The sequence below is a fragment of the Marmota flaviventris genome, chromosome 19 (assembly GCF_047511675.1).
Source record: "Marmota flaviventris isolate mMarFla1 chromosome 19, mMarFla1.hap1, whole genome shotgun sequence".
In the NCBI taxonomy this organism is placed as follows: domain Eukaryota; kingdom Metazoa; phylum Chordata; class Mammalia; order Rodentia; family Sciuridae; genus Marmota; species Marmota flaviventris.
In genome coordinates this window covers 21,844,602-21,856,805 of record NC_092516.1, presented here as the reverse complement: position 1 = coordinate 21,856,805, position 12,204 = coordinate 21,844,602, and the positions used below count along the sequence as shown (strand labels likewise).

Sequence of the window (12,204 nt, the reverse complement as noted above, 5' to 3'; positions counted from 1 at the left end):
TGTCAACTCTTGGCCTCTTTCTTCTACTTCCAAAGACCAAAGCCACCAGCAGAATTTACTTTATTAAAAATGGACGAAACAGGTCTGTACATATTTACAGGCTAGGGGCAAGGAGGCACAGATCCAGCAGCAGGGGCACTGGCTGCTCACTTCTTGGAGAGTTTGACTTGCTTGTGCTTTGGGGGGGCCCATTTGAGGCAGACAGAGTCCACTGTGGGGAGAAGAGGCATGAGAAGCAGGGCCTCTGGGCCAGGCCTGCTCACACCCGGCTGCTCCCGCTCTGGGCCCAAGCCAGGTTTCACCTCCTCCAGGAGAGAACAAAAGGGCAGCCTGAGTTTGGGGGAGGGGGCAGGGAAACCCAGGAATGAGTAGCCTGCCCCAGGCTTCTGTCCTGGAAGCTGGTTTGACTGGTTTGGGATCTTGTGACAACAGAAAGGAGGAATTGGTTTCTAGCAGTCCTTATACCTACCCCCACCACACACACACACACACACACACACACACACACACACGCAAGCCCCCACCCACACACCTGTGATGGGTGGTTTCTTATACTGGGCACTTTTGAGGTGCTCCTCTACCAGCTTGGGTGTGACACAGATCACGTGCTGGCCCTTCCAGTACTTGACCATGTTGAGGGACTGTAGAGTGCTGATGATGTCATTCTGGGTGATACTGGTCATCTGACTGCAGAAAAGCATTAGAGAAGATGATGGATATAAGTCTTATGGGGTCTGCCTAGGATAGCAAAAGGGACAAGGAGACAGGATCTGTGGCTAATCTTTTCCCTTGAGGATGCCAGGATGCCTTGCTTACAAGGTCCTCAGTGGACAGCAGCATGCCTTGAACATGGTTGGGGACCAGGGCTCTCACCTAAGGTCCTTGATGGACAGTGTGCCCCGGAAATCTCGCAGAATCTCTAGCAGGACCCATGACCAATAGCTGCGATAGCTCAGTTTGCCCAAATCGGAGAGTGGCTTCTCTGGGGATCCTACTGTGCTTTCTAGCTTGGAGAGCTCATAACCTGATAACAAGAGAAGAAGAATCCTGAGGATCCAGCCCACCCTAGCAACCCTTCTCTGTCCCCACCACCACAGGAGCCACTCACTGAAAGCAATGAGAAACTTCCCATAGCCACGGCGCTGGTAGGGGGGCAGGGTCAGGATGCAGGCCACATTGTTTCCATCTGGAGACTCCTTCTCCTGCAGGGGATGGGTGCTCAGGATCTTTGGAGAAGCTCAGCCCCTGCTCCAGTTTATACTTCCCACCCTCCCCCAACCTGGGTTTAGTCATTCAGCACCTTAGAGAAGTAGCCGACAATGTGGGCCCCTTGCCTGTCCACCTCAGTCAAGATGTAAAAGACGAAAGGCTCCACATCGAAGTACAATGTCTTATGGTCCAGGAAAAGCTTAGCCAGTAGACACAGGTTCTGACAATAAATCTGAGGGGTCGGGGAGGGGAAACAGGTTCAGAGAGCAAGTACAATTCCCCCAACCAGCATGGGCAGGAGCAGCCACCTTGTTGTTCTGTACATGCCAGGTTCCAAAGGGCAAGCCAGTAGCCAGGTGCAGTGGTGCATGCCTGTAATCTCATATTTGGTAGGCTGAGGCTGACTTGAACTTGCAATCCTCCTGTCTCAGCCTCCTCCCCAACAAGTGTGCACCTGGCCAGAAGAGTAGTATTTAGAACTGGAAGGAGAGCTAGGCATAGTGTAATCCTAGCAGCTCAGGAGGCTGAGGCAAGGGATACCAAGTTCAAAACCAGCCTCAGAAACTTAGCGAGACCCTATCTCAAGATAATAAATATAAAGGGCTAGAGGGGCTAGGGTTGTGGCTCAGCAATAGAGCACTCTCCTAGCACATGCAAGCTTCTGGGTTCGAGCCTCAGCACCACATAAAAAGAAATAAATAAAGGTGTTGTGTCCAACTATGACTAAAAAAATTAAAAATAAATAAATAAGGGCTAGGGATGTGGCTTAGTGGTTAAGTGCCCCTGGGTTCAAACTCTGATACCAAAAAAAAAAAAAAAAAAAACTAGAAAGAGCCCAGGCATGGTGGTGCAGTCCTGTAATCCAAGGAACTCCAAAGGCTGAGGCAGAAGGATCAAGTTCGAGGCCAGGTTCAGCAACTTATGGAGGCCCTAAACATAGTGAGACTTGTCTCAAAAAAATAAAAACAGCCTGGAGATGTAGCTCAGTGGTAAAGGGCCCTGGGTTAAATGCCCAGTACAAAAAAACAAAAACAAACAAATAAAAAACAACTGGAAGGAGTCTTAGAGTCAATTTCTGATAAATAAGGAAACTGAGAAGTCAGTCATTAGCACTCAACAAGTTAATGGCAGAGCTGGATTAATCATTAACTCACCACTTTTGAGTGCTAAATATAGGCCAGGTGTTTTACATGTATAATCTGGCTCAATCTTTATAGACATTAACTTGTTTCAGAATAGGAAACTGAGGCTAGCCTATGGTTCCATGGCTGGTGAGTGCCAGGACAGGAATTTGCCTGGTATGCGAGTTCTGTCTTGTTCATAGCTGGGCCCCCAGCATCTATCTAGACATGATGCTGGTAACTATCTACAAAGTGGAGGGCCCTTGCACTTGACCTAAAGCCTGAGCTCAGCCTGTCCACACTCACTCTCCTCAGCCTGACTAGACTCCTTAGCAAAGACCCAAAGACCCACGCACGCCAGCATCAGGAGGGACAATGGGACCTTGAGTTTGGCTTCATGCCATGGCCTAAGTGGACTCTCTGGTTTATGACACCTCTTCAAATCCGCTCTTTCATTTGACCTAATGATTGTGTGAGCCAGCCTTGCTAGTCCCACTTGTCTTAGGAAAAAAGGGAAGCTCTGGGAAGGGAAGCATTTGCATGAGGCCTCAAAGTTGGCAGAGGGTAGAGCTGGAAAGTATACCACACCTCCAGTGGGAGCCCTTTCTGTCATTGTACCCATGAATGCTCAGCAAGGCAGGCCAGGGCCAGGCTCAGTGTAGGTATTCCCCAACTACTCAACAATAACAAAGGCCCATGTTTACTAAGCATCTACTAACTACATGCCAGGCACCTGCGCTACATACTTGACATTTGTGGTCTCATTCATTCCACTAACAAGCTGATTAGGCAAATAATTATGACTCTTGTCTTATGGATGAGGAAACAGGAACAAAACAAAGTTAAGTAACTTGTCTAAGGTCAACCAGGAAGTGACAGGGCAATTTGAAGCCTGCCTTCTTCATCTCATACTATAGTGCCCTTCCAAGGGAAACCGGGACATTTGAAGAAACTTTTCCAGGTTGACCACTGAGCAATATCCCCAGCTCTTTATGTGTTTTATTTTGAAGTACAGATTTCTAAGATGCTCAGGCTGGCCTTGAACTTGTGATCCTCCTACCTCAATCTCCCCTGAGCAGCTGGGAACAGATTATAGGTGTGTGTCACTATGCCCTGCCAAAGACCAGTTTTTTAATAATTTTTTAGTTGTAGATGGACACAATACCTTTATTTATTTTTATGTGGTACTGAGGATTGAACCCAGTGCCTCACACGTGCAAGGCCCAAGCTCTACTACTGAGCCACAATCCCATCCCCTGGGTTCTTTTTTTTTTTTTTTTTTAGTTGTTATTTATTTGTTGGTTGGTTTATTTATATGAGGTGCTGACAATAGAACTCAGTGCCTCACACATGCTAGGCAAGTGCTCTACCACTGAGCTTCAACCCCAGCCCCAAGGCCATGTTCTTAACAATGGAGAGCAGGCCCTAAAGGCCACTCCCTGCCCCACTGAAGTCATTCTGCTAAGAACAAGGAACACAGCCAACATTAGCCACAGAGCTCTCAGGGAGGAAATCTCAAAACAAAGCTGTCCCCTCCCAGGCAAAAACAAACACTTTTCCTTTAGACCAAAAGAGAAAGCTGTCTAAGAGCAGCCTCAGGCGAGACAATCTCCAATCTGGGCTCTAGAACTACCCAAACCTGAATTACCCCCATCAAAGAGATCCTCAGGGACAGAAAGGAGATGGGCCCAAGGCTGGCATCACGGGAACATGTGTTTTACTGCACACCAACCACAGGCCAGGTGCCAGGCCAAGTAAGACTTCACAGTCCTATTCCCAATGGACATGCACCTTGAGGCTAGCCCGTACATGGCAGTGGCAGTGAGAATCATCTAGGCTGTGTCCCGAGCTTTCCCTACCTCCCCACTGGCTCTGAGCCACCAGCTCACCTTATGATCTTTGCCATCTACTTCATACACAGAAATGTTGTTCTTTCGATAAATCTCCTTCCCTGGCGGCTGCCGCCACTGACACTGGCCCTGGGGACAGAGATGAAGGAACACAGACTTGAGACCCATAAATTCTCTGCTAGGTGCTTCCCACCCCACCACCTGTGTGGCTTGGAGCAAGTCTCTGCACTTTGTTTCCCCATTTGTAAACCCTCTGCTTAATACTCTAGCTGTATCCTCCCCGGCAACCTTAGAGATAGACCCTATTTCACAGATGAAGAAACTGAGGCAAAGAGAGACTAACAACCTGCTCAAGTTTCACTCAAATATCTGCTTTTAAGCTTCTCTTGGCCTGGTTCTAGAGGTCATTCATCCATTACCAAAGTTTTCCTAAGCCACATATATTTGCCTCAGACTTCATGCTCTGGGAAACACTCCACCACGCTGGTGATGACAGCGTCCCACTTTTAGTATGGCCCTTTCTTCCCACCTGTCCACACCCCAACGTTCAATTGCTCAGACTGTTCCCTCCTTTACACTGAGCAGCCTGGTACTGGGCTGGCCTTGGTAAACATAATAAAGGGCAAAGAATCTGAGAGACTATTGTTTACATTCAACAGAAAAGCAGAAAACTGGCCAAGGTCACACTATGTCAGCAACATCAAAGCCAGGCCTGGAATCCAGGTCCCTTCAGGCAACCCCTCCTTATACTTGACTTCTCTCCCTGATGCTTCAGGCTCAGTTCACTGCCCCCAACCTTGATGCCCACCTGCCTCTTTGCCCACTGCAGCCCAGCCTCACCAGATGGAAGCGGTAACTCTTCTCGTATTTCATGTACTTGAGGCAATACTCGCAGAGCCAGAGCTTGGGCTGTTTCCCATAGTCCTCAGGGAATGGTGAGAAGTACCAGGCATCAATTTCATAGTTCCCAATGTGGATCTTGTCCACATACTTCACCTTGGTGATCTGCAAAGAAGGTGGGAATAGGGGCACTAGGTGGCTCAGCAAGGACAAGGAAGCAAAGAAAGGGAGTGCCCAGTTAGGAGACCTGACCCTGCTTACCGCCTCATGCTCCTTCTCCAAGGCTGCTGTTGTGGGGTCCATCTCTGCATAAGTCTGGGCAAGGAAAGAAAAGTGGACAACGGTGGATAGAGGTGGTGGTCAGGCTGTCCCTGCCCTGTCCCAGAACCCACAATGCTTCCCTATCGTCTTCAAGACTCATCTCCTAAATGACAATAATAACCATGATACCAGCTTTTTTACTTGGTTCTGTAGCTGGGTGGTCTAAGCTCCTCCTCTCCTAGCTACCCACCTACCCACACATCTCAGATGACACTGATACCTGAGTTTGGAACTTTTGCAGATGAACAGGGATAGGATCAGGAGGCCTGGTTTCAGTCCTTGGGTTGAAAGGACTGAAAGTTGTATAATGAGACAACCCAACTATCCCAAAGTTGTGATTCAGATGAAATAATGGATCTCATCTTCCAAGTAGAAAATAAGAACTGTCACAGATTCCTCAATATACTTGGACATCTTTCCTAAACACCAGACCCAAGTAGCTTCCTGTCCATGGGACTGTTCCCAAAGGTCCTCCTTACAGATGCCTAGAAAGAACCTCAATATTCCTCTCAGCAAATGTGTTCCTCCTTCTAGATCTCCCTTCCACTGGGAACATCACCATTGGCCCAACTATTCAAGACCAATAACTAGGCCTGATCTTAGGACTCCTCCCTCCTTTTAAGTCTAGCATCCAATTAGTGATCAATTCCTAATAGGGTGGATGCCAACTCTACCTCCTTGACATCTCTGGAATTGGTCTTCTCTGGAATTCTCCTCCCTGTCTCACTCCAAACAGTCACTGCCACCATTTCAGGTCTGAACAATTAACTAGTTCTCCTTAGATTCCTTGCCTATTTCAGCCCCTCAAACCTACAGATATCAACAGCCCTTTTTCTGGCCTTCATGCTTTTGCACAAGATTACTTCCTTGAGGATGCCCTTCCTCGTCTTCAAGCTGCCAGAAAGCACTTCCTCAATCTGGCAGGGCCTGAGTCAGGTGAGTGCATGACAGAGCAGGGCTTTGTGGGCTATCATGTGTAATTGTTTTTACAGTGATTTCTTTTTTCCTCCTCCTTCAAGGCCCAACATCCTTCCCATCCCCTCCAGGAAGCTTGACTAGATTTTTCTTTTTCTTTTTTATGTGGCTTTGATTTATTTATTTATTTATTTATTGACTAGATTTTTCTATATTCTAACACCCCCTCCTTCCCAGGTCAGACATGGTCAACACAAGCCCTCCAACTTCTCCCTGCCTTGTTTCCCCCTATTTTCTAAGTCCCCAGAAAGCAAAAACTAGCCAGGTGTGGTGGTGCACCTCTGTAATCCAGCGACTTTAGGGGTTGCAGCAGGAGGATCTCAAGTTTGAAACCGGCCTCAACAATTTAGTGAGATGCTGTCTCAAAATAAAAAAATGGCTGGGGATGTAGCTTGTGGTAAAGCACTCCAGGGTTCAATCCCAAGCGCCCTGCCACAAACCTCCCCCCACTGCAGCCCAGTCTCACCAGATGAACAGGGATAGGATCAATATGTTTTTGATCCCCCCCAATAAAAAGAAAGCAGAGACTAAAAGTCATGTCACAAAGCATATCCTGTTCCTAGGCCTGACTCTGAAGGACAAACCAAGCATAGCCTGACAAGGGAGACCCTTGAAGGCCTATGGCCTATAACAGAGTAAATCTGCTCCATAGTTGAGAAAGTAGCCATTGTTTACCTAGAATGCTCCTCTACAAAGCATTTTGCCAATATGGACTCAATCAGCCTTTTGATGGAACATTCTTTTTCCAATTTCACAGAGTCTTAAACAGGCAGGGAGAGGTGAGGTCACTTACCCTTGGAGACTAACTAGCTGCGATTCATTCTAAATGTCAAATACTCCATGAACATTATTTCATTTAATCTTCACAGTGAGGCTTTGAAACAAGAATGTTTACTAGCCTCATTATACAAAAGAAGAAACTGAGGCACAAAGAGGGAAGGTCCCTTGCCCAAGGTCACAAAATTAGTACTCAGCAGAGTTGGGCTCAAGTTTCTGGTTCAATTTCAGGCCTGACCACTGCAAAACTGAAGGAAGATATTCCTTCTCATGTTTCTTTAAAATGTATTTCCCCGACTTTCACAAAGCATAATCTTCTACGATAGCATTAAAGAACTACAAAAACACTATTTTTCTTAAATGCTACAATTTATTTAGAATTAAACATTAATTAGGCTCTGAAAAACCTTGCTAATTGTTAACTTGCTGATTATTTTATTACCCCATCCTTTTTTGTGGGGGTGGAGGGTGGGAGGCAGGGATTACTGGGGATTGAACCCAGGGACACTTAACCACTGGGCCACAACCCCAGCCCTTTTATTTTTGAGACAGGGTCTTGCTAAGGTGCTTAGGGCCTTGCTAGGTTGCTGAGGTTTATTAACCACTATCACCATAGCTTGGGCCTCTATCGCTCTAATGATGCCAGCTTAGAGATATATCTCTGTCCAATGCAAATTAGTTGGGGAAATAATAGGATCTTAGACCTGTACTGTCCAATAGAGTAGCCACTAGTCACTACGTGTACTATTTATATTTAAATTCAGGCTATAATCCCAGGGAGGATCCCAAGTTCAAAGCCAGCCTCAGCAATTTAGTGAGACTCAAAATTTAAAAAAATTTAAAAAAGGGCTAGGGATGTGGCTCAGTGGTTAAGCAACCCTGGGTTCAATCCCTGGTACCAAAAAATAAAAAGGGCTAGATATATAGCTCAGTGGTAGAGGCCCTTGGTATAATATCTCCAGTACAAATATATAAATTAAAAAGGGCTGGGGAGGTAGGTTTGAGCACATGGCCTACCATGTGCAAGGCCTTGGGTTTGATTCCCCAGTACCACCCAAAAAAACTCCTAGTCATACTAATATATTTTAAGTATTCAACAGCCACATGTAGCTAAGGTAGCTCCAGTACTGAAGAGCACAGCTGTAGAATATTTCCATTATAAAAGGAAATCAATTGGATAGTGCTACCCTAAACTGGAGGAGTTTTCTAGGTTAGGGAACTTCAATTTTTTTTTTTATGTGGGGCGGGGGGAGCATCAGGGATTTAACTCAGGGGTGCTTAACCACTGAGCTACATACCCAGTCCTTTTATTTTCTGAGACAGGATCTCACTAAGCTGCTTAGGGCTTCGCTAAATTGCTGAAACTGGCATTGAACTTATGATCTTCCTGCCTCAGTCTACTCAAATGCATGTATCACCAGGTCTGGCTGCACTTTAAATTTCATCAAATCCATACTAGGAGGTGTAGTTGGCACTATAAACCCGTCAACATGTTTTTGTATATGTACATATACATGTGAAACAAAAGCTTCTCGAAACAATACTCATCCTTAATAACATGCAAGGAACTCTGGTATTTTCTCTTAGCCTACTTCTTTCTTCCATTTAAAAAAATTTAATGCTAGCCACACCTACTGAATTGAGTTTACAATCTACTACTAGATTGACCTTCAGTTTGAAAAACGTCACTGCAAAGCACATAAGTGCTCAGAAAGATGAAACTGAAGGTTGAAACTAATGACTGCTTGATCAGACCTTGATGAATCCTGCTCTTGTTTGTACTCATTTTATAAGTCAAGAAACTGAGGCTCAGCCAGGCATGGTGGCACACGCCTGTAATGCTAGCAACATGGGAGGCTGAGGCAGGAGGATCACAAGTTTGAGTCAGCCTGGGCAACTTAGGGAGACCGTGGCTCAAAATAAAAAAATAAAAAGGACTAAGAATGTAGCTCAGAGGTAAAGTGCCCCATGTTAAATCCCCAGTACTACTACTACTACTACTACTACTACCACACCCACCACCACCACCACCACTACTACTACCACTACAACACACACGCGCGCGCAAACACACACACACACACACACACACACACAGAAAGAAAGACACACACAAACTGAGCCTCAGACTGGAAGGAAAGTAACCCCCAGGGACAAGTCTAGCTTGGTGGGGAAAAATAAAAAAACAGAGAAACCCAAGTTTTGGAGGAAAATGACCTGGGTTTCTAGTATGTATCAAACCATGGTTAAGGACTTGATTCTGAAGCAGGACAATCTAGTTAGCAGATCTAATTTCTAACTGGGTTTCTAAACTGTGCCTCTTCTGTACACTGGGTATAATAATAATGCTTACCTCAAAGGGTTAATGTGAAACAACAGTGAGATCATGTACTAAAATATTTAAACCTAATACTCTGGCTCAAAGAACAATGTATGGCATAATTATTCTAATTCCAGCCCCTTTTTTTTACTAGCCATGTGACCTTGAGCATGTTACTTAACCTCTCTGAGCCTGCTTCCTCATCTACAGAAAGAAATAATTATTCCTGTGGTGGTAAATTGTCAGGAAGAATTTGATGAGCTTGTACATGTATTTAGAATGGTGTTTTGTAATAGGCAGGTGTCCAATATGATTCATTCTCCTAATTCCCTTTAGACATCAAGTTGTTCTGTCTAATATGACACAGCCACAGGAGGCCTCGAAAGAGGGAGCAGGAAGTCTGACTTCCAGGCCCAACTGTGCCAGTTCCTTGCTGTCAGGTGGGAATCAAGCCCTTTCACTTTCTGAGCCTCAGTTTTCTACCTATAAAGAGTAAATTGGACAGATGAAGTTCCTGATACACTCACTATAAAGAACTTAAGAAATGGGAGTAGCTGTGGTTTTGGCACTGGAACTCAAGAGGCCCAAGGGAGCTGGCAGAAGCAGCTGGGCCACTGGAGTCCTGGGGAAGGGGAGGGGCCCGGACCTTCTGTACGTGGTTGATCTCATCATGCTTGCGCTTTTGGTTTCGAGTTATCTTGCGCTCAGGCTGCTCAGCCAGCTCACTCAGGTACTTCTCCGAGTTCTTCTGTACAGCATCCTTCACTGTCTTGGTCAGTGCCAGCCGGTTCTTATCTACCCATTCGTCCAGTCGCCTGTTAACTGTTAGGATAGGCCATGAAGGTACTGTCCTGCCACTTCCTCCTCCCACCCAAGCCGAGAGGCCCCAAAGCACTCACAGCCCACATAGTGCACATAGAATTCCTCTCGGCCCTCCTGGTCATTCACTCGAGACTGGATCACTTCTGCAGAATCTGTAAAGAAAAAAGGCTAGGATTGTCAGGAAATGTTAAAACAAGAGGGATCCAAGACATTGTGGAGCAGTTTTCAGGTTTTTAGCTGTTTCCAGATTCATCTGTCCACATCCACCATTGCATTTATACCCTTCACAATCCTGAGGTGAGCCAGGTTGGAGCTGTTATTCCTATTTTACAGATGAGGAAAAAAATGAGGCTTACCCAGGGTCATAGATTTGAAAAGTGATAAGAACTGATACTTAACTGAGTTTAGCTCTGACTCCAAATTTCAATGTTCATTTTACTGTATACACTCAGTAATTCATTTGTTTGGGGGACATGAGGGCTGGCACAGCATTAACACAACCTGAGTTTTATAATTCTTGCTCCCCATTTCCTAGCTAAGTGTAACTGAGCAAGTTGTCTTGACTTCCTGAGCCTCAGTTTCTTCATGTGGAAACAGGAATAATAGTGCCCAACTCAGAGTTAATGCCTCCAAAATTTTTAGTGCAGTGCCCCACAAATAGCATACATTCAATTAATAAAGTAACCACTGTGTGTTTGGTCCTACACTGTGTTTTTGCTGGACACAACACTGAATCACAAGAGATCTTGCCCTCCAGAAGTTCCCAGTTTGATGGGGGAGGAGTCCACAGAGAATTACAACATTATGTTACCTATTCCATGACTGAAGTATGAAAAGAATGTAGAAGGAACATACAGATGGGAACAACTCACTTTGCCTGATGGGAACAACTCACTTTGCCTGAAGGCAGTTAAGAATGGCATCACAAAAGATACAAGCTAAAAGAATGATAGGAGAAAGGGAAGACATTCCAAACAGAGAGCAGGGTGTTAAAAGGCACATGGTTTTTGGAGCCAAGAGCATGTTCTGGTCTAGCAATGGCCTTTTTTGGGGTGGCTAGAAACCAGAGAGGACACAGAAATGAATGCCACTCTAATAATAAGTTGGAGTTTATTTTGAAGATGACAGAAGATTATAGACCACAAAGGAAAAGGTGTTCTGGAAGGTCCTCTTTACTACAGGGGAAGACAGAAGGGAAAGACAGAGGCAAAAGAGACCAGTGGAAGCAGAGTTCGCAAGAAAAGAAAATTAAGGTTAATATTTAGCAAGTAAGTGGAACAGGAGTTCTGTATATACTAAGATCTTCGATATACCCTTAGTGGCTTTGTAGGAGGCACACGCACAATGAGAGAATGACAGCCTCCATTACTGGGCTGGTTTCTCAACCCAGGCAACTCCTCTTACCTAGAAGTTCAAAGCCCCGCCCCCGCCCCGCCCCCCACAGCTAAAACCCCCAGGCTCTAGGCTTTAAGGAGGGTAAGTTCTCAAGTCACGCCCACCACACAGCCCGCCCCTGGGCCCCGCCCTCACGCCAGGTGCTATCTGGCCGCCGGCACAGGTACGTTTCTCCGATCTCCACTGTGACTTCTGGTTCGCCGCGCGCGGGCGTCGGCGGAGAGACGCGGCCCGGGGATGGGGCAGTCCCCTCGACCGCTGCATTCTCCCCGGGCCCGGGCTCGCTCTCCCCTACGACCCCCGAAGTCGCTGCTGCAACCGCTGCAGCAGCTCCCTGTGCCGCCATGGCGGTGGCGGAAGTGACCCCACAGTGTAGCGCCGCGTAGGATTTTTAGCTCCGGGTCAGCCGTGCGTGGGGGCGGAGCCTCGCGTCTGGAGGTGGGGTCTGTGATGTGGCAGAAACTAATTGGTTCCTGCGGTCTGCTCTGCTGCGCTGCTGCTGTCCTTAGGCCCGTGATGAGGGTGGACCTGAGTTCCTGATTTTCTGTGAAGTGACAGTTTTTCCTAATGTGAT

General features: G+C 46.4%; 1 protein-coding gene across 1 annotated transcript; it reads right to left on the bottom strand.

The window, feature by feature from the left end:
- Positions 1-43: 43 nt before the first annotated feature.
- Kat8 (lysine acetyltransferase 8) lies at positions 44-11,991 on the bottom strand. Its single transcript, XM_027948355.2, has 11 exons — positions 11,766-11,991; positions 10,313-10,387; positions 10,060-10,235; positions 5,282-5,335; positions 5,021-5,185; positions 4,220-4,309; positions 1,301-1,441; positions 1,109-1,202; positions 874-1,024; positions 533-687; positions 44-211 (listed from the first exon to the last, which is right to left on the bottom strand). The coding sequence occupies exons 1-11, from the start codon at positions 11,974-11,976 to the stop codon at positions 147-149; spliced, it is 1,377 nt and encodes a 458-aa protein (XP_027804156.1). The 5' UTR covers positions 11,977-11,991; the 3' UTR covers positions 44-146.
- Positions 11,992-12,204: the final 213 nt, after the last annotated feature.